The sequence below is a fragment of the Onychostoma macrolepis genome, chromosome 09 (assembly GCF_012432095.1).
Source record: "Onychostoma macrolepis isolate SWU-2019 chromosome 09, ASM1243209v1, whole genome shotgun sequence".
Lineage (NCBI taxonomy): Eukaryota > Metazoa > Chordata > Actinopteri > Cypriniformes > Cyprinidae > Onychostoma > Onychostoma macrolepis.
Window position 1 is genome coordinate 4207936 of NC_081163.1, and position 22725 is coordinate 4230660.

General features: G+C 35.7%; 3 protein-coding genes across 12 annotated transcripts in view; 1 reads left to right on the forward strand and 2 right to left on the reverse strand.

Annotated features, from left to right (window-relative positions):
• cobll1b (cordon-bleu WH2 repeat protein-like 1b) overlaps nt 1-11678 on the reverse strand; it is a 77865-nt gene extending 66187 nt beyond the window's left edge. Inside the window, exons 1-2 of one of the 6 annotated variants that reach the window (XM_058787549.1) lie at nt 11236-11678; nt 8411-8485 (exon numbers count right to left, since the gene is read on the reverse strand). In XM_058787549.1, coding sequence (XP_058643532.1) covers nt 8411-8448 — 38 coding nt within the window. In that variant the 5' untranslated portion in view covers nt 8449-8485; nt 11236-11678. Of the gene's footprint in view, nt 1-8403; nt 8507-10493; nt 11113-11235 lie in introns of those variants that run through there. The other 5 variants (XM_058787548.1, XM_058787550.1, XM_058787551.1 and 2 more) reach the window with 5 other exon arrangements.
• A 914-nt stretch (nt 11679-12592) lies between these two features.
• slc38a11 (solute carrier family 38 member 11) lies at nt 12593-21295 on the reverse strand. Of its 5 annotated transcripts, none has more exons than XM_058787556.1 (14): nt 21176-21295; nt 19160-19258; nt 18576-18697; nt 18365-18485; nt 17328-17402; nt 16638-16772; nt 16467-16532; nt 15909-16015; nt 15091-15170; nt 14118-14188; nt 13869-14030; nt 13646-13758; nt 13048-13179; nt 12593-12958 (listed from the first exon to the last, which is right to left on the reverse strand). In XM_058787556.1, exons 3-14 carry the CDS (start codon nt 18666-18668, stop codon nt 12668-12670), a joined length of 1446 nt encoding a protein of 481 aa, XP_058643539.1. In that variant the 5' UTR covers nt 18669-18697; nt 19160-19258; nt 21176-21295; the 3' UTR covers nt 12593-12667. The 5 variants fall into 5 exon arrangements, with proteins under 5 accessions (XP_058643539.1, XP_058643541.1, XP_058643536.1 ...); XM_058787558.1 differs by lacking the exon at nt 21176-21295 and adding an exon at nt 20789-20877; XM_058787553.1 differs by having other exon boundaries at nt 18576-19258.
• Nucleotides 21166-22725, forward strand: part of scn1laa (sodium channel, voltage-gated, type I-like, alpha) — a 52196-nt gene continuing 50636 nt past the window's right edge. Inside the window, exon 1 of the mRNA XM_058787543.1 lies at nt 21166-21304. The gene's annotated coding sequence lies outside the window, so the exon portion shown is untranslated. The remainder of the gene's footprint in view (nt 21305-22725) is intronic.

Genomic DNA, 22725 nt, shown 5'->3' on the forward strand with positions numbered 1-22725 from the left:
TACACTTATTTTATATATTTTATTTGTTTATCTATTAACCATTAACCATCACCAGAGAACCATGAACATGGAAATGTGTTAAATTAGAGCCATTACCTTAAAATCTCATTCAGTGATAATTCAAATAAAAATTAATGTGTTCATCAGTAAATGCTAATGTTGAAATGTCGAGAAAACACTTTTCCTGGGTATTTTAAAATGCAATATAATCTAACTACAAGTACTTAATTCTTTGGAATCTGCTTACATAATCCAAACTACATGTTATCAGTTACTACCAATCACTGGTAGTTGCTAGGGTGTTCTGGCTTGTTAAGATAAGCAAGGCCTTGATGAGAAAGCGTCACCTGAGAGACATTTATTTTCTAGTGTGCTGATGGTATCTAAGGTGTTGCTAGGTGGTTTGTAGAGTGTTCTGGGTGGTTTCCAGAAGGTCTGTGTCAAGCCAACATCATAACGTCACTGTTCTTATACTGTAGCTTTCAACACTGGATTGGATAGAACAGCTGTGCAAGTGGACTGTGTGTGTGTGTTAGTATACGAGTGTATGAAGAGAGAACGATAAGAGTGTGAGAAAGTATGGAAACATCTGCAAAAACACTTAAGTGCTTCCATACCCCGTCCCTGAGGTGACACTTTGTTGTCAAGGCCTGGTCCTTGCTGCACTAAGGTAGAAGTGTGTGTGTTGATCATTTGGAAATGACCAAAGATCACACAAGATGACATCATAAGCGAGTAAACATTCCGACAGTTATTCACATCGCCGTAGCCATCCTTCCAACTCGGAATTCCAAGAACAGATGTCAAGAGTGAAAGAAGCCAAACTGCAGCAGCGTACAAGAGTCCTGCCAACACCTGCGAAGTTCCACATCTTGCTTTCATATTTGCAGAGATCAAGCTTAAATTCCCCTCATTTGTCAGTCTCTTCTTTTGCCATTCTGAGTTTCCAGAATATGAACTCACCATTAGATGTGGGCACATCTGCAGTTACTGTACGTTATTAGCAGGCTCACATTTTCTGCACTTTGTTATGGGGAAATCTGCAAAACCGTTTGTTGTACGTGTTGTATGGAGGTGAGAATGCAACATTTGCATTGGGGATGTGTATTACTTAGTGAATATCATCAGTCTGCATGACCTTTTTAAGACCAATTAAAGAAAATGTAAGGAATAAATTAAAGCAACACAACTCTCTAACTTCAATGATAATTTTTTAATTAATTTTACAAAAAATACAACACAAGGCTTGACATTAAGCATTCTCATGTGGTTGTCCTTTGGACAAGTAAATTTGTCATTTACTTGTCCGAGTATAAAAGTTACTTCCCCGGAGAGAAAAAATTAAGTTAAATTGAGTTATAAATATAATTATTTATTGTAGTTATACAAAACACATTTAGTTTATTTCGATTTTTCTTTTTAAATGAAATAATGAACAAAATAATAAAGTGTGATGATACTATTATATTTTAAAATAAAGTGTTAGAATTAAATACAAATACAATTATTTTATAGTAAACTTAAAAATAAAATGCTAATATTTACTTATTATAATATATATATAAAATTCTAATCATTTTCAAACTTAAATTTAAAAAGTTTTAATTAGTTAAATTTAATCAGTCAATTAGTAAAATAAGACATTTGGGCTGTTACCAAACAAATGAAATCAGTATCAACAAAATTCATCTTTGCAATACAGAAGAAACAGAAGCTGCATCTGAAGTGGGATATATTTACCCACTGTTTAATGCAGCTCTGAGGGACATGGAATGCTTTAACCTGCAGTTACAAATGAATAAATCATGTTTTGATACATAAAATGTTGAATACTGATATTTGAAATTATTATTTTTATTTTATATAAATACTGTAAATGTGAAATTAAAACCACCAGTAGGTGGCATCAAGTCACTGTTAATAAGTGAGTCATTGCGACTGAACTGAATCATTTAAACGGTTGATTCATTCAGGCACAAAACACCGTCATGTTGCTCAGAGACGCAAAACAGCACTGTGGCTGTGTTTGGAATTATTTTTGTTGGTGAATAGAGCAAAAACAGGCAATATGGTGTCTAAAACGTAAGTCTCTTAATGTTAACTTCTTGTTTATTGAACGGTTATCACATTTGTAATCATGATGATTTTTGAAGCAAAAAAAAACGGCGTTCGATCTTCGTGTGATATTAACTATATGAAATTATATAAATGCATACATTTTCCTCCCCCATGTCTTGAATTTTCTGATCATTCTTCATGCATTGTAATTGTAATACTGAATCATGCAGTGAAAGAATGCACGTGAGCTAGTCTAACCTAGACGACTTTGCGTAATTATGCGTGCACTGTTTGATTCTTGCAATATACTCGATAAAACAACAATTACGAAATTATCGCAAAAGATACAGTGGGGCAAAAAAGTATTTAGTCAGCCACCAATTGTGCAAGTTCTCCCACTTAAAAAGATGAGAGAGGCCTGTAATTTTCATCATAGGTATACCTCAACTATGAGAGACAAAATGAGAAAAATAAATCCAGAAAATCACATTGTAGGATTTTTAAAGAATTAATTGTTAAATTCCTCCGTAAAATAAGTATTTGGTCACCTACAAACAAGCAATATTTCTGGCTCTCACAGACCTGTAACTTCTTCTTTAAGAGGCTCCTCTGTCCTCCACTCGTTACCTGTATTAATGGCATCTGTTTGAACTCGTTATCAGTATAAAAGACACCTGTCCATAACCTCAAACAGTCCAACTCCAAACTTCACCATGGCCAAGACCAAAGAGCTGTCAAAGGACACCAGAAACAAAATTGTAGACCTGCACCAGGCTGGGAAGACTGAATCTGCAATAGGTAAGCAGCTTGGTGTGAAGAAATCAACTGTGGGAGCAATTATTAGAAAATGGAAGACATACAAGACCACTGATAATCTCCCTCGATCTGGGGCTCCACGAAGATCTCACCCGTGGGGTCAAAATGATCACAAGAACTGTGAGCAAAATCCCAGAACCACACGGGGGACCTAGTGAATGACCTGCAGAGAGCTGGGACCAAAGTAACAAAGGCTACCATCAGTAACACACTGCGCCAGGACTCAAATCCTGCAGTGCCAGACGTGTCCCCTGCTTAAGCCAGTACATGTCCGCCCGTCTGAAGTTTGCTAGAGAGCATTTGGATGATCCAGAAGAGGATTGGGAGAATGTCATATGGTCAGATGAAACCAAAATAGAACTTTTGGTAAAAACTCAACTTGTCATGTTTGGAGGAGAAAGAATGCTGAGTTGCATCCAAAGAACACCATACCTACTGTGAAGCATGGGGTGGAAACATCATGCTTTGGGGCTGTTTTTCTGCAAAGGGACCAGGACGACTGATCCGTAAACGAAAGAATGAATGGGGCCATGTATCGTGAGATTGAGTGAAAACATCCTTCCATCAGCAAGGGCATTGAAGATGAAACGTGGCTGGGTCTTTCAGCATGACAATGATCCCAAACACACCGCCTGGCAACGAAGGAGTGGCTTCGTAAGAAGCATTTCAAGGTCCTGGAGTGGCCCAGCCAGTCTCCAGATCTCAACCCCATCGAAAATCTTTGGAGGGAGTTGAAAGTCCGTGTTGCCCAGCGACAGCCCCAAAACATTACTGCTCTAGAGGAGATCTGCATGGAGGAATGGGCCAAAATACCAGCAACAGTGTGTGAAGACTTACAGAAAACGTTTGACCTCTGTCATTGCCAACAAAGGGTATATAACAAAGTATTGAGATGAAATTTTGTTATTGACCAAATACTTATTTTCCACCATAATTTGCAAATAAATTCTTTAAAAATCCTACAATGTGATTTTCTGGATTTTTTTTTCTCATTTTGTCTCTCATAGTTGAGGTATGCCTATGATGAAAATTACAGGCCTCTCTCATCTTTTTAAGTGGGAGAACTTGCACAATTGGTGGCTGACTAAATACTTTTTTGCCCCACTGTATATAAATCGCACACCCCTATAACAAAGGCTATATCACAAATAAAGGCAGTTATTATTGTTTTTGGTATTGACTTTTTCAAGTTACTTGTCCGATTGGGCAAGTAAATTTCTCTTTCACTTGCCCGTCCAAAACATTCACTTGTCCCGGACAAGCGTTAATGTCGAGCCCTGCAACATGAAGATAACCTTTATAGTACAGTCAAATAACACTGCACAAAAATAATGATACTTCTAAGTATTTTGTCTTGTTTTTCGGTGCAAATGTCTAAAAATGCATTAAATTAAAAGGCACGATGCAAAAATGACATAAAAAGTTTTGATTTATGGGAAATGTATCAAAATAAAGTGAATTTCTGATTTAAATAATATCAAATATCTGCCAATAAGAGAAATGAACCTAATTCAAAGGGAAAGCAAGTTTCACATACCCCACTGGCAGATATTTGCTTTTGTTTTAAGCATAAAATTACTGAATTTCTCAAAAAAAAAAAAAAAAAGAAATGTCTTCAGTTTGCATGAATCTTGATTTAAAGTCCGCATGAAATCAAAATTGACTATTTACTTTACTAGCGCACATTGCTAGTCTTGATGTGAACAAATAATCCATGTGAGGTAATCCGCTGAAAAAAATGAGTGAGAGATAGAGAGGAGGAGCGCAAAAATAAAACCATGCCCTCTATTCAATATTCAGTTTCAGCTAGAAATACGTCACTACACTTAAAGTCGGCAGCAACGTCCGGTTCACGCAGACTTTAAGGATGTTTAAATATTTGTATTGGAAACCAAGCAAACATACTAACAAAAATATAATTTTTTTTGCAGTGCACATGTCATGACTATGCATTTAAGACTTTCTGCTCTGATTTAGAGCTTTTAAGCCCTTAATTTGTAGAAGGGAAAAATTAAGACTTTCTAAAACCTTTCATCACCCACAGAAACCCTGGATATGCATTTTCTGAGATTTGGTTGGATTGGGCTAATTCTTGATTCAATTTAATTCAGATATGATTCAATTTCAATTCAAATTTGATTCAACTCTGATTTATTTGCGTATATGGTACTAGCTATAAATGTCCATTTTGATTATATGTTATTATTACACATAGAAACTATATCACTGACTGCTTAGGCAGTGTTTAATTACATTGCTTTAGCAGATGCTTTTTATTTATTTATTTTTATTTTTTTATAAAGATGTTTTTATCCAATGCTAAGAAAATCACAAGCAATGTGTCATAGAAGCAACAATATTCAGTGCGCAATGCCAGGTAACAGGTTTCAAGTAAAAACAAGACTAGATCAGTTTCACACTGATTCAAATTAGTAACTCGTCTTTTTTTAACTGCTCATTAGAGAGAAAAAAAAAAGTGTTTGAGAATCAGACTACAATGGTTGAGTTTTATACACCCAAGTTTATTTGCCCATAAAACGTAATTCAGATGGTTTGGACACTCTCTTGGCTTGCTTGTCAGATGTAAAGTCCTGGTTGTCCCTAAACTTTTTGAATTTGAATGAAAGTAAAACAGAAATAATAGTTTTTGGTTCTACAGTTTCAATTCATAATCCCAAATTAAATCTTGGTGGGCTGTCCTCTTGTGTGAAGACATCAGTGAAAAACCTGGGTGTTGTCTTTGATGAGTCTTTGAAATTTGATAAGCAGATAAACTTGGTCGTGAAATCATGCTTTTTCCAGTTTCAAATGCTATCAAAAGTAAAGTCATTTCTCTCCTTCAAAAATTTTGAAAAAGTAATCCATGCCTTTATATCCTCCAGGCTGGATTACTGTAATTCTCTATATGTTGGGATTAGCCAATCAGCTCTTTCCCGACTACAGTTAGTTCAAAATGCAGCAGCCAGACTGCTCACAGGTATTCGAAAACGGGACCACATCACTCCAATTTTACGCTCTCTCCATTGGTTGCCTGTGTGCTACAGAATTGATTTTAAAATATTACTCATAGTGTACAAATCTTTAAACTGTATGGCCCCATCGTACCTCTCTGACCTTTTGATTGAACACTTTTCTAGTAAATCACTTCGGTCTTCAAATCAGAGCCTGTTGTTCATGCCCAGGTCTAAGTACAAGTGTAGAGGTGACCGTGCATTCTCGGTAGCTGCCCCCAGACTCTGGAATAAATTACCTGTCACAATTAGACTTGCTCCCTCTGTATCTGCTTTTAAGTCTAGCTTAAAAACATATCTGTTTGCTAAGGCCTATAATGTGTATTAATATTTTCTTGTCTTACTTTTTATTGTTTTATCGTATGTGGTGTATTTTACTTTTCTCTATTTTTCTGTTGCTGTAAAGCACATTGGACAACCATGGGTTGTAATTAATAGTGCTATATAAATAAATTTGACATTGACATTGACATTATGGCTTTATCTTTCAATTGAGGATTGCCATTAACTGAAAAATCCATATTTTTACCCAGACATACTGTAAAGACCCAAATAATACAAAGAGACCTGCAGGGCAATAGGGTGAAACCAAACTTGTGTATGGACCAAACAACCAAACATGAGCTGTGCAACTTGGCGAAAGGACACAAATTTACAGTTTATAAACAGAGTTGCACCACAGACATGCAATAAGATGGTTGATGGCCTGATGCCCCACAATGCCAGAGAAACCAAAATCCTGCTCCCGAATTACACAACAACTTCTGTGCGGTTAAGAATCATGCTGTTTAACACAACAAAACTTTCTCTTCATAAAGCCCACGGGCAACACTAATCAAATATTTCTGGGTGGAAAATCAGAGTTTGCACGAGGCTCAAAAGGCTCTCATAAAGCCTTCAAAATATCAAACTCGCCTCTAATTAAAATCACAATAACACAGGGATGTGCTCATAGCCAACGTGGGAGACGTAACGTGTATGTGTGTGTGTGTGTGTGTGTGTGTGTGTGTGTGAGAGAGAGAGAGAGAGAGAGAGAGAGAAATAAATAATGCAGAAAAAGAGAGTTATGAGAACGTGCTGGAAAAAAATCTCTCAGTTTTCATAGAAAACGCTTCCAGCCATTGGAACGCTCTCAGCTGACATCATCCTCTGCTAGCTAAATCTGAACCCATGGAGCACAAATTTCCAAAGTCTTAAAGTCCAAAGTGCGTTAATAAAGATCATATTTGACGCTAATGCATATTGAGGATTCAACATCCAGATTTCCTCGCTCGTGATATAGACGGCTAATCGGCCTCATGTGGTTTTCAAAGACTAGGTTCTGCGTCTGGTTTGTATATTTTAAATTTCCTAGTCTTCTGATTCTGAGTCCTGCCCCACAGCCATGGATTATTACACCAGATAAATGCAATTGCCTCGAAGGTCAAATTAACAAGCATCACACCGTCATTTTTCTGTAATCTCCAGTCATATCTAAGAGGGAAATGAAAACCGTGGACCCTTGTAAAGTTACAAACGCAATGCAATTACATCCTCATTTCCCCAGCAAAGAAATTAAGCAGAAGAATTTTGCAAGAGCCCTCCCTAAAGTTCATTTCCCATGACCTCCACATGTGTCCAAGAGCGTTTCTCAGCTCTGCAGGCAGGAAATGCACCGATGTCAAAGGTCGAGGCAATGCCTACGACAACAGAGACTTTAATTACAGTCAGACTGTCTTGTAAACAAACACACAACCAGAGACACATTTAGACACACAACATCTAAATCTTCACTCATAAACAGCCCAGTCTGCAGTAACAGATCACACAAATGTTAGTCTTGCCCATCATTTATTCCAGACCTCACATTATGCATCACTATGATTTTTCTCCACATAGAGCTGGAATGTGCAATCAACTGCTTGCAGGTTAAAGAAAACTGGAAAAACTTGCAGGGAAAATGACAAATATTAGCTGACTTTTCTATTCATTCCACATAATCTTTAAATACACAATATGACCATATTACATTTACTTTCCTATCAGACTCAAATATCTACACCTACTGTATGACTGGGAAGTTTCTACAAAACATTTTCATAGTTCTTCCCATGTCCTTACTTTCTATCTGTCAGCCTTCTGCAAAATCCCTTTACTAACAAAAGCCAGTTTCTTAATGACATCGTCCTCCAGGAAGTGACATCATTCATTTCGATGGGAAAACAACAGCACATCTGTCAGTGCATATTAGAAATGTCCACGAAATTGGCACTCTTAAAGCATTCCATCCTATTTGATCAAATTAAAAATCTGTATAATAAAATTACAGTCACTTAATCGAACTCTCAAACTCTCCTTCAGCTCTTTATTCCCGTCCTCTTGATTGCACACCATTGTAAAAATTGTTATAAAATGGAAGTTTCCTGAATTTACAGCACAAGCATATCCATGTCTTTAAGTTTGAGTTCAACAACGAACTAAACCACAGAAATGACAGAGATCACACCCAAAGCTAATGAGTAAGTCTTTCAGTGCTTACGGTGTACCTTCGGTCAAGCGGCCGGCTGTGTGCGTCGCCATCCATCCCTGCAGCGGCCTGCACGGCTCTGAAATCCCTGGCACTGTAGGACAGAAAGCAAACACTACTGACTCATGGCACAGCCTTAAGGGAGTGCTGACAGATGGAGAGGTTAAACTAGACGAGTCAGTTCTGCAGAAGGTGGTGCATCCCTTCCCATAACGCATGCCACAGTGTCAATAATAGGCATGGTTGGCTTGTTGAAAAAACAAACTTCTTGGTTTTGAATCAGTCTAAGCTGGCATGCTGGTCTGTGGGCTGGTTTTAGAAGAGCTTTGGTCACTTTTCATCTGGTCCAGCTTGGAGACCAGCTTAAACCAGGTAAGACCAGCAAACCAGTTTAGGCTCTTTCAGCAGGGCGTGTAGAGGTATTTTCCCATGGAGGGAGAATCTTTACTGGCAGCCAACACTTTATTTAGACACAGCTACAAATATGAGGCTTTTTTATTTAGTTATTTATTTTTAGATCATGCAGCCCTAGCTCAACTGGTGCATTAGATTAAATATAATTCATGATCAGTGACAGCAAAAGACTTTATTATTATTATATAAACTAATTCTAGTGACATGCTTTTCGTTCAAACATGCTATTACCAGAGATTGAATCCCGCTTTAACAGTTTTTTTATTTTATAAACCACACAAACTTGCAAATGAACTTAACAGCCGGTGATTGCTCTGAATTTGTCATATGGAAAATGACAACTTTGACATCTTGACAACTTAATTTTATATTCAACCTTTTTACAGTCTATGTATTCAACACTTAAAGATTAAATAGGCATGACACTCTATTACATGCAAACTTTGCATGGCTCTCAACTGTCAAGAAGTAGTCAAAATCATCACTTGAAGCCCTACAATAGCTTGAGAATTTTAGGCATAGTATTCCTTTTATTTGACAGACTGTGTCTAACAAAAAAAAAAGACAGGTTTTTAATGAATTAGTCAGTATGACCTGCGTTCAAGGCAACTCAAAATCGAAACCCAACTCTACATACATTTACCAATTCCTTTTGTGTTTCAGGAAGACAAAATGTCATAATAGTTTAAATAGAAATGACACTTGATCGCACACGATGCTTTTTGGATTGCTGTCAAGAAATCAAAGTGATCAAGTCTTCTGAACATCTATAATTACTTGACAAAAAAAAATTCATTTTGAGGTAAACTATATATTTTATCATCATAATAAATAAATTAGCAATGATTTGCTTTCAAGGCTACTCAAGTTCGAATCCCGATTCGACATACATATATTTTTATAAACACCAAAGAAAATGTCAAATGTGACCATGGAGCACAAAACCAGTCATAAGCAGCACGGATATATTTGTAGCAATAGCCAACAATACATTGTATGGATCAAAATGATTGATTTTTATATTATGCCAAAAATCTTTAGGATATAAAGATCATGTTCCATGAAGATATTTTGTAAATTTCCTACTGTAAATATACCTTTTTTTTTTTTTTTACTTAATCTTTGATTAGTAATATGCATTGCTAAGAACTTCATCTGGACAACTTTAAAGGCGATTTTCTCAATATTTGGATTTTTTTGCACCCTCAGATTCCAGATTTTGAAATAGTTGTATATCAGCCAAATATTGTCCGATCCTAACAAACCATACATCAATGGAAAGCTTATTTATTCAGCTTTCGGGTAATGTAAAATCTCAATTTAAAAAAATTGACCCTTATGACTGGCTTTGGGGTCACAAGTGTCAAAATAATTTTTGTTTTCCGGAGGTCTCCAAGATCATGACAAGATTGCATTTGTGGTAAAATATTGCTTTAATCAGATTACCTCTAACATGAACGGGGGGGAAAAAAGAGAAGTTTTTAACAAATTAGCCGGTAAGATTAGCCTTCCAGGCGACACAGGTTCGAATCCCGACGAGACATACATTTTTTTTATAAACCAAGCAAATAAACTTCACAGTAGGTGACCACCAGGAAGAAACTGCGACGTTTCATCCATAAATCCTTTTGTTTTTCACGAATAAATGAGTCATAATAGTTTGAATGAGCATGACGCCTCAAACTTACCTCGATCGCCCTTGAACTTTCGCGCGGCTGTCAACTGTCATCAGTCTCGCCAGCAATACGTCAAAACAGCATCATCAACAACAACAACAACTCCAGCAGGTTTTGCAGCGCCTCTCGTGACTTAAAGCACTGCTTATGGGTCCCTGCATCACTTCTGTCCCGTTACCCCCTTAAAATTCTGCAACTCCCACCATATTTTCCAGAGTCCTGCCCCTGTCAACAGACGCTCCTCTGTTCCTATTCAAACGACGGCAGCCCCGCATTTTCAAGTCATGACATCGTTAATTTATGGTCTCTGCCAGCCCTCCCATCCTCACACTGGATTTATCGACCGTTCACACTCCGGTTTGACGGTGGAATGCGAATTTACATGTCGCCCCCGACCAGAAGAGCCTCAACAAAGCAGTGAATGTGCTAAAATCCCACGTAACGTTAATGTCATGCGAGAGAGTTCTGTTTGTTTGAGGCGAGACTTCCAGATTGAAAACTTCTCAAACGCAGCATAACAGTTAAACACGATTGGGATGCATTAGGAAAATGTTGATTGACATCCCAAATGATAAATTTAGTACATTCTCTCGGCTATAATGGATTTTAGATATACGGCTCACTCACTGCCTTTACGTGGCGAGGCACTAACTTACTGGCAAAACAGCGACATCTAGTGACAGAAGTGATCAGTACATGGGTTTTCCCAGATTAAAAGTGAAGGGAAAAGGCGGCATTTCTGCCATTTACTCACCTTCATGTCGTCCATAAATCGCATGCTGTCACACAAATCTAAGGAGAGTTTTTGAAGTATATTCCCACATATATTTTCCTTACAACGATAGTTGACGACATGGCCTATTCGACGACTGAGTAGGCCTATTTTGTCACTAATCAACTCTCAAAAAGTTGCCTTTAGTGTGTTGCACTTGTCCAGTCGTGTTGTTGTTGTTTTCCCTTCAGATTTAGAACATTTTTCTAGCTGTTGCCTGGAACAAAGCGGCGTCAAAATACACGACAAACTGGAAGAAATAATTCCCTTTAGGTCTAAATACGTGCGTTATTCACAAGTATCTAACTTTTGGTCGATGTCAAGTCTGAATTAAATTACTTATGAGTCTCAAATCATTTTGTTTGCGAGTCAAGTCTCGTGTTTTCATCTCCGATTAACCACAGCACGCCACACTAACTATGTTAGCCTATTTTACCAATTAATTTAACAGACGATGAGCATCATGGGAAGATTTACTTTTCTTTTTCTGAAATTGGTGAACGTAGCAAACTCTGACAACAACATGTGGTGACAGTTTTAAAACTATTTTTGATTAAATTGAGTATTTCTTAAACTTTCTTTCTCAAATAGCCTACAAAAAGTTAAATTATACCTTCACATTTTTTGAATAATTTGACAAAATTACAGATGAAAATGGCACATGAGATTTCACAGGGTTTCTTTGGTAAACAAGCATACTAAAATAAAATATAATATAAATAATGTAATATGATAATATAAAAATAAGTAGCATATATAAATAAATATGCAAAGGTTTTTATGCTATTGCAAGTCATTTAGAGAATTATAGATTTAAACATAAAAATTAATGTTTTTATAATGGATTTTCTGAATCTGGTACAAGAATAAAAATGGCTTTTTGATAAAGGCATGATGAAAGGTTCCCAAGGCAATAGTGTCCTTAATATAACATGAAAAATTGTTTTAATAAAACTTAACCTCTGGGACACAGGCTAATAGTGACTAATATCAATAAACATCTCCATAACTCATAGATGTGCAGCTTTTCCAATTTTTTTTTTTTTTTTTTTTGGAAGCTTTGTGTACAAAACTGAAATTTTGGCCATTTAGGCCAAAATCAAACTTGCGCATTACGTTCAGCTAAAGATTATCATTGAACAACTTAAATTTGGGTCTGTTCCTTACATAAAGCTAATGTATATGGGTTCAAATGACATATACATTTATGCTTTTATACTTTTACAGTCTTCAAATGAAAATCGGAGAGTATATAAGCAAGAATGTAGGACTAGAATGTACCTCACATAATTAAAAAAAAATATTGTAGGCTTGTTTTTATGTGATTTCTTTAATGCAACAATTGTTTCAACAATTTATCACTAGAAAACAGCATATAAAAAGATTCCAGTGAAAATGAAAAAGTTAATATCAGTCAGAAAATGCTGACATTCTGTGTGGCGTTAATAAACTGCAGCCCGCTGTTCGGTGAAGTGGTGCTGGGAACAGAGGTGTTGGAGACGGTGCAGTAGAACATCTCTGCTCCGTGTGAACAGTCCTGAGGGAAGAGCACCATCATGATCAAGCCGATAATCATCACACAAACACCCGCCGCCAGGATGATGCTGGGGATGAGGTTTTCACCGCGAAACCAGCGGTCATCCGAGAGCTTCAGGAAACAGGCGGCGGGGAAGATGAACATGAGGGGTACGGCGCTCAAAACCCCCTGAGAGAGACACAGAAACACAACAGTTACACACATCTCTGAATGTGACTGACTGCTGCCTCATTCATGTTGATGAATCAACAACTCACATTTAGTTCCAGTACAATACCCAGACAGTCAAAAGAGAGCGATATGACAGTCGCCGCTGATATGATCACCAAGGTAATGATGACATGCATGGTGTTACTGAGCTCTCCTTTAAAAAACACATTGGAGATCACCTGGACAAAATATAGACAACATCAAGAAACAACCAACTTTAAAGAAAGTTAATTAAATACTAGAACAAGCCTGTTTAGTATGTAGTTCTACTTCACATTTTGATGTGTTATTTTAGTATCACTGAGATACTTTATAGTTTTTATTTATATTTTGAATGTGCCTTTTTATATTTTCCGTGTTCATTTAAATTTTTGTTAGTTTTAGTAATTTTGTTGTGTTTTTTTTTTTTTTTTTGTCATTTTTACACTTTTATGTTCATATAAGTTTACATACAGTAATTTCTATTATTTTTATTTTGGTTTTAATTTTTACTGAATGAAAAGGAGAAATGTTGCCTGCATGTATATATTTAAGAAAAATATGTTATGTTTATATATTTATATATAATATAAGAATATAAATGAGTATATATATATGTAAATATTTAAAAAATATATATACTGATAAAAGCTTCGATTATCTTACCTCACGGGTTACAAAGCACTCCAGAGGAAAGGTGGTGATTATACTGACGCCATAGCAGAATCGACCGAATGTAGCCAAGTTATCATTCCTGCAGTAGTTCTCAAATATATCACCTTGGACAAGAAACACAACAGGAAAACATGCAATTCTTTCAGTGCCTTTTGGTACCCTACGGCACAGATTTATCAAAGTAATAAGTGCAGATATCGAGGCAGTATTTTACCTTGTGTATAACCAGTAAAAGTGGCATAACCTGCAACAGCAAAGACAGCACTGACCAGTACGGCTGAGCCCACAGATACATGAGTGACAAGAGACCAGCTGCTCAGTGTGGGCTCCTGCAGCGACCCGTAGATCATGAAGCTGTTGTGGTGGCAGATAAAAGCTGGAAAACATCAAACATGTCAAAGTTTCGATTGAAAAAGGTACTTTAATTGAAATATGTTTTTCATCGCTGAAAGTAAAACCTCACCAAAAGACATGACGGCAACTGCCTGAATTGCATTCCACCGTGCAAACTCCCATGCATCATCTGACGCAGGTCTGTGGGTGAAATAAAAATGTGATTAATGCATAAAGCTAGTTATTGCATGACCATGCAAACACCACTGCCAGGGTGTTTTGAGTGTTTTTACAGGGTTTCTGTAAGTTTTATGAAGGTAAATTTAAGACATTTTAAGACCTTTTTAAGACCAATTTAAGATAATTAATTAAAGGAAACACAGTACTTCAATATGTTCTCTAAATGTAAATGTCTAAGGAGAATACAATGAAGGGAAAACAAGTTTTCATACTCCACTGATAGATATTTGTTCTTGTTTTAAAGCATAAACTCACTTAATTTATCCAAAAAAAAAAGTTAAGATTTAAGGATATTTAGATATTTGTATTGGAATACAAGATAAAAATACTGACAAAGATGTTTTTTTTGTTGTTTTTTTTGCAATGCATGCAACATTTATAAATGACCCTATAAATTTAAGACTTTCTGCTCCAATTTAAGACGTTAAGGCCTTAATTTGTGGAAATAATTTTTTTATGTTTTTAAGACGCGCAGAAACCCTGTTTTTAGTATGTCTTTAGAGTCAAGACAGCCACATTTCCAAGTCTCAATGATATTTTATATGATTTTTGCCTGTTTTTTATCAGCTTGGTGAAAAATAAAACATTCAATCTGGGTTTCACAAGGGTTAGGGGTTTGCTTCATCATACATCACAAAATATGTGTGTATTGTTTCACTGCATTGTGACACTATGTACGTGCCTTGTTATACAAAGGCCAAAAATATGATGGAAAGTCAAATAAGAAATTAAGCTCAGTGAGATCATTTCTCAGAAATGAGTGTTTAAAGGGTAAATCATTATCCTGAGCAGCGGTCGGCAAACATCAGCATATGGTGGATGGTGTGAATGAATGCACACAGACGGAGAGAGAGATTTTATACATCTGTGGTCCTAGTGTCACTGCTCTCACGACCACCGTGATGAGGATGGCAAGAGTCAAAAGCATGGACAATAAAGATACCTGGAACAGAGGAAGGGAGAGAGTTCATTACTGTTGGTTTTAACCTATAAAGCTCACTGTATCATCTTTAATTAAATCTTAAATTTCTAAGGCCTCTAAATGATCAACATGATAAAAACTTTGCTGAAATATCTGTTGTACAAAATCTACTAGATGCCTCCTGTTGTCTGATTGATAGTTTAGACTTTTTTTGTAAGTAAAAGGACTTTTAGAGATGTACAAACGTCTACCTTCAGCTTGTGCTTCACATATCTTGAGGTCAATCTTTACTGAAATGTTTACTGATTTTTTATGAAGTAAACATAAGAATGAATCTAAGAATCTAACTCTAGCTTGCTCTATTCCTTTTCTATAGTATATAATTTAAAAAAAACAAAAAAAACCTTGCTACGTGTACTGCGTTAAGCTAACTGAGACTTGTTATAGCACTTGCATATCATTGCTGTTTTGTTGATTTTGTTTGCTTCCATTGTCCTCATTTGTAAGTCGCTTTGGATAAAAGCGTTTCCTAAATGACTAAATGTAAATGTAAACATAAGATGAATAACTTTTATATAGTAATATTTCAAGATGAACACCTACTAGACTGGAATGTAAGTTTACTTTATTATTCATGCATCATTTTTTTAGACAACATGAATAATCAGACAACATCACTGTTATATGAAAAAACTGTCCACAGAAAAAAACAGACATGAGAACAGCAAAGGAACTTGGTAGAAGTAGGTAATACTCAACCTTTCCCAGCTTTGCTATATCTCTATAGAGAGACAGTGGGAGTGTAAACAGAAGAGTGGACATCATTATTACGAAATGTCTCTCTGTGAGAATGTTTCCGGGACCAACTGGAAAAACAAAGAGCACAAATGTCAGATTTCTGCTTTTATCAGAAGTAAGAATATGGTATCTATACCCAAAATGAATTAATTTCATTTGGACAAGTCATGTGTTTATTGTACAATGATAACATGATGTAACCTTTGGAACTCAAAACTTCACACACACAGAAAAATGGTTCTAAAATCCATTTATTAACATAAATTTTTTTTATGTGGTGTTCAGAAACATAAGGAAAACATAAGGCAATTTCATATGCTTTTACAGTACATAAAAGTCTTAAAGGCATAGCAGTAAAAAAAATAAAATAAAAAATAAAGGTCATAATAACTAAATTATGACTTTTTAGTGCAAACCACTTTGTAAATACGCATTTGTTAACAGACCTCTGGGACAAAAAAAAAAAAAAGTAATGCTATGACCTCTTTTAAAAGTACATAATAATAATAACCAGCTCACCTCCATGGATTCTCATAAACACTTTGGTCAGCGTATCACCTGTGATAATGTTGTAGCTGATCATTGCTATATGGGACACAATAAAGGCAAAAAAAGGATAAATCTCACTTCACCTCACAATATTTATTCAATAAAAGGTCATTAGGACAGGTAGTAGATGTCTGTGATTACCAATGAATGGGTAAAGAAACTGTAGAGCCGACACAATCAAATATCCTATCTGGCCAAATGTGCTTTGAACCAGAGACTGATAACTGTGAGTCCCAGACAGATTCCCTCCTCTGACCAGCAGGATGATAGAGTAATCTGCCCAAAGAAAAAAATAATACATTTCTCCACATTTAAACACACTTTTCTTTTAAACTTATTTTTACTTATATACATATAAGTAAAACAAAATGCTCTTAGACAGTATTGTGTAAAATACTTCATGCATTGCTTACAAAGAAAGCACTATGTTAAAGGCATAGTTAACTCAAAAGTGACATTTTGGTCATCATTTACTCAACATCATGTAATTTAGATCTTTCATCATGTCTTTTTGTCATCTGTGGAACAAAAATGCAAGCATTGGGTGGAATATCTGAGCTGCTCTTTTTCATGGTGAGGAAAGCATTTCAAAATATATCTATGGTGATATATTTATGGTGAAATATTTACTGTCAAAGAGACAAAAGCGCCATAAAACTATCACGAAGTTGTCCATATGAATATAGGCTACATTTTTCTATGTATTTACATTTGAATACAAATTATTGCCTAAACTTTATTCTAGGCTTCCTTTGCAATGCATGCAAGTGTTTGAACACATTACTTTGATCTAGATGCAGTCAACGGCTCATGCACATTTGCAGTGCATACCTGTGATGAAGGCAACCAGAATAAGCAGCAGGAGACCCATTGGAAGGCCGGCCTGACTTAAGGAATACGGCAAACCTTGATGAATGAAACCAAGAGATCAGAGATGTGGAGGACTTTAAATAGATTCAAATGTGACAACTAGCCCCAGTCTCCCCTACAGGGAAAAGATCTGGTCAGGCAGGTGATAGAGCACAAAAATAGCTACTGACAAGAATGCATATATCTAATATTTATTGCTGACCTTTTCTGGACCCAAAGATATATCATAGGACCAGAAAAAATTATTTTCTTTTTTTTTTCCTGCAGCAGAAGCATGTGAACTGACTGAGGCTGTTCTACAGTCATATGATCCTGCACCGCGTGGAATCTAAGCCAGTTCTCACATCTACTGACCTACTAAAGTACGCACAAATGTGACTAATAAGAAACTAATGAACATAATAGCATCCAAACATCATCAAGCAAGCTTTTGACTCGAAGCATAGATTTGATTTTCTATACAGATATTGCACTGACTATTGCAAACTATCCTGTTTGATTTAAAATAAGTAAAGGACTTTGTTTTATACATAATCTGAAAGCTGAATAAATAAGCTTTCCATTGATGTATGGTTTGTTATGATAGGACAATATTTGAAAATCTGGAATCTGAGGGTGCAAAAAAAATCAAAATATTGAGAAAATTGCCTTAAAGTTGTCCAAATGAAGTAATATGCATCTTAGCAATGCATATTACTAATCAAAAATGAAGTTTTTATACATTTACGGTAAGAAATTTACAAAATATCTTCATGGAACATCATCTTTACTTAATATCCTAATGATTTTTGGCGTAAAAGAAAAATTGATAATTTTGACCCATACAATGTATTTTTGGCTATTGCTACAAATATACCCCAGCGACTTAAGACTGGTTTTGTGGTCCAGGGTCACATATTTTGTTCAGTGAGTCGAAACTTTTGACTGGTACTGCCTGTATGTATTTACTCAATTTAAAATGATACTATTTTTTAGAAGCAATAACAACAAAACATTACCTATAATTCCAGATCCTATAATGGAATTGATGAAATTAAATGAGGCCGAGGATATTGAACTAGTTCCACTTTTGTCCATGTCCTTATGTGAAGACAACAAACAATCCCTGTCACCGTCCATCTATAAAGACAGAAACTCACATCACCAGCATGTTCAATATATCTCAATATATCGATTACTCATGAATGATCAATAAACATGCAAACACACCTGTTGAACTGTGCCGCTTTTTTCTCTTCTGTGGTTCTCCATTAAAAACAGCCCTTCTGAGAAGTCCTGCTGCACTAGATGGATGTTCCCCATGGACTCGAGCAGCAGTAAAAGTGCTCCACCTGATTCATTCAGTCCACCCACAGAATAAAAACACACCCCTTACTGCTGCATTTGAGCATCGGCTGCAAGCCGTTTGAAAAGCGGTTTCTACATGAAGAGCTTAGTCTGTGTTTGACACACAAAGCCTGTTAAACCGTATTATAGCTGCTGGACGAACATTTGCTCAACAGTCTTACTTTATTGGGAAATAGTGGAAAGTAACTGAACTCAATTCAAATGCAACTAAAGAAATGCACATGGGATAGATAGATAGATAGATAGATAGATAGATAGATAGATAGATAGATAGATAGATAGATAGATAGATAGATAGATAGATAGATAGATAGATAGATAGATAGATAGATAGATAGATAGATAGATGTTCATGATGAACAATAGGTCTATAAAGACACAAACAGGGATGCAAACATAGCCATATGCCACATGTTCTGTAGTTCACACAAACACAGTGCTTTTACTGGACAACTCTGTGTGTCCTGCAGATTGTTGAGTGCTGCTGAGCAACCACCCGATTCAGTGACATCTGGATGATCCTTGAGCAAGTGTCCACAATCTTCCTGCGTGAGAAAACATATAACAATGCACAATTTAGATACAGTAGATATACATCAGTTATGTGTATTGAGTTATTTTGAAATATTATATATTTTGTCATTAAAGTTCATGACATTATTTTAGCAGTCATGGTTCATGGATAGGCCCATTTTGATTATCTTAACTTTTGACCTTGTTTTTTTTTTTTACCATCTGCATTGCTATCAGTTATTAGTATTTTAAGAATTTAAATAGTTCAATTAGGCAGGTAATTGGACAATATTTGTTAATTATATATCTTACGAAATGTAAATAAACGGTTTTATGTTGTCTTACATAATTATGAAATGTAAATAAACAGTACACGTCAAAAGTTTAGACACCCTCAACTGAATTTATATTTCTCAAATATGTTAAACATGTTTCTGCTTAAATGCTTGAAGTTGAAATAATTCCTGAAGATAAATATCAATTGTGGACTTTTTCAAAACACTGTTTTTCTTTCTTTCTTTCTTTCTTTCTTTCTTTCTTTCTTTCTTTCTTTCGTTACATGTAAAATTTGTCTAGATATAATGAAACCCAGGTGAAAAAAGTGCACTTCCACAATGTACTTAAAATGCTCTATTTTCACGCACTAATTTTGTACTTAATATACTAAAAAATGATTCTTTAGTACTTCTTAAGACAAACTTAAGATCATCTAAGTGTACTCAACTGTGCTATTTCGGGACACCATGAATATGAACTAAAATGTGCTTTTAACATACTATCTCTGTACTTAAAAATGTATTTAGTTACCAGTTGTAGATAAAATGTATGAAAAATGGGTTCAAGTGGTAACTAAACCACTTTTGAAATTTTAAATACAGAGATTTTTTGAAATACTTAGATGATCTTAAGTTTATCTTAAGAAGTACTAAAGAATACTTTTCAGTACAAAATTAGTGCGTGAAAATAGAGCACTTTAGGTGCATTATGTACTTTTTTTTTCTCACCTGGGAACCCAAGCACTGCTTATGTGATTTAATCCACTAGGTGGCGCCATCAGGCTTCGCTGTCCTCGTCTGAAGCGAAGTGCTTTGTTCAGCTATTTTTTATGAACTCACTTCAAAAAGTCTGTAGTAAGTAAAGTCTATTAAAAGGTACCTTTTGCAAGGTAAATTTAAAGTGAATTCATGTAAGATTTAAACTAAATGGTGCTTCATAGAAAGATAAATGTCATTTAATTTCTATATCAGGGTAACCGTGTTGATATTTTACAGTACTGATGTTTTATTAAAGAAAACATAAGATAAAGTGACAAAACTGTCTTTGAATTTGCCTTTTTACCTCAAGTCTTTTTAACAATACACTGTCATCTAAAATCTAACAGTAGGCTATATAGAGAGAGAAATTAAAGACAACATACAATCTTTTATTTTTTAAATTTGTTTTGTTTGTGTCAAAATGTGGGTATTTAAAGACAAGGGGTGGGGCAAACAAAACACCATTATGACGGGAAAAAAATGCATACAGAATTAAATCAAAGTAAAAACGTGTGAAATCATCTTCACCTCTGGGTGTGTGCCGTCGCGCGTAATCTTTCTGGCGTCAGTTTCCGTCAAGTTCTGAAAATTTAGGACTCCTACTACTGCGAAGGTCAAGTTTTTAACATTCATGAGCGAACGTTCTCCATTGGACGGTTACGAAGTGACGTCAGCACAACTTAATTCATATTCATGAGGCAAGGCGTAGCCAAGTGAAGGTGGACGAGGCAACGTTGGGACGGCGTACTTAATATTCATGAGCTCAGCCTCAGGCATAGTAGGATTGGTGATTTCGCTCTGGGTCTAATGAATAACCGGAAGCGCTCATCTCTGAGATCTCAGGCACTTCGCTCTTTTTGATCACAGTCTTCTGCGATTTTTTTTCTCGCCGAAAATCCCTTGGAGTTTACTTACTTAGGTAAACTGCCCACACCGTCTGTTTTCCTCCTCCTTGGATCACTGCATCAAGTTTTGCTCCTGGACGCTGAGGATTAATTTTTCCCTTCATGTTGGCAGAAATTCCCTGATTTTTGCTGGAAGATGGTGAGTGGATCATAAAGTGCAGATGAAAGCTATTAAAATTTACGGTCAATAAAAAAAAAAATGCTCCAGGTTATAATTGAATGCAAATAATAATACAATATCTGATGCATAAAAGAGTTATGTTTATCCAGGATTTAAAAATGAAATCTGAGCTAGTTTGAGCTTTGATTGTGATTATACAGTAGCAGAAGTCATTAGCATGCTTCGTTTTTAGATTATTTTCACATTCAGTTGACGGTATACAATGTAACAAGCACATTCTCAACTCCTATTTTATTCAGTGATTCATATAAGTAGTTTAGTTGGCTGTGATAGCTTACTTTTCTTCTTCTGTATTACATATAGTAAGTCATTGTTGTGATAACAGCATCAGATGCAAAAGAAAAAAGTTATTATATGTACACTGATTGATTTGTTTGGTTTTCCGACATCCATTTATAAATGTCAGCACTGATCTAGACTACGCCACAGGTTTTGTGCTTTAATTTAACGTAGAGGATTTTATAATACTTCTAATGCATTTGATTAGTGCAATGTTGAAACGCCTATAATCTTGAAAACAATTTATCCAAGCGATCATCCTCTGCTTGTTTTTATTTTCGCGCCGTGGGTTTTTTTGAGAGACATGTCAAGTGTCCTAACCCTGGTTGACGCCCTGCAAATCCACTTTTCCAGTGATTGATTCTTGAATCTGCGGTGGAAGAGATGATGCCACATGATAAAAATAGTCCATTCAGCTCACGCGAAGTTGTATTTCTGTATTAGACTTCTAAACCGCGTTTAATTTGACTTCGGTAATGAACTATGTGCAGTTCGACTCATTTCCCGGAATCGGTTCTTTCGAACAGTTCATTCTAAATGGCTCATTTACGCTAATCTCGTCGTCACCAGAGTTTCAGTGAAACCATATGAAAGCACATTTACTCAATTTCTGGTTATAAATGCATAATAATAAAATAAGAACGTTAATAATAATAATAATAATGTTTTAAGTGGTTTATTATTGTAACTCCATGTGTTCCAATTCCAGTATGTTTTAGATCCGATTCGGCTCACACAAACAAAAATTCAAAACAATTCAAACAAAATTCATTTACATAAAATGAAATTGATTTTAATATTTCACATCCATGCATGTTTTGTTTAACAATGTTGTAGCGCATTGGTTTATGAGTCAATGAGACAAAACAGTCATACAAATTCGTAGGCCTAAACAAACTTATGCCCCAGTCAAATTTTCTTAAATGGAAAAAGCCTTTACTATCAGATCACTCAGCAGTTGATTTTTTGATTCGGAAACTGCACTGACTCGTGAATTGATTTAGTTCGATTTGCGAACGCATTATTGATTTAGTGAATCAGTGCATTAAAAAGATTCGACTCAGAAGAACGAATCGTGAGCGAATTACTTAGCTTCTGTT

Coding starts and splice junctions, on each gene's coding strand:
- slc38a11 (XM_058787556.1), bottom strand. CDS start 18,668: ATGGGGAACATCCATCTAGTGCAGCAGGACTTCTCAGAAGGGCTGTTT. Junction 17,403..18,364: donor TATAGGATCTGGAATTATAG/GTAATGTTTTGT, acceptor TCATTCATCAAG/GTTTGCCGTATTCCTTAAGT. Junction 15,171..15,908: donor ATATAGCAAAGCTGGGAAAG/GTTGAGTATTAC, acceptor CCTCTGTTCCAG/GTATCTTTATTGTCCATGCT.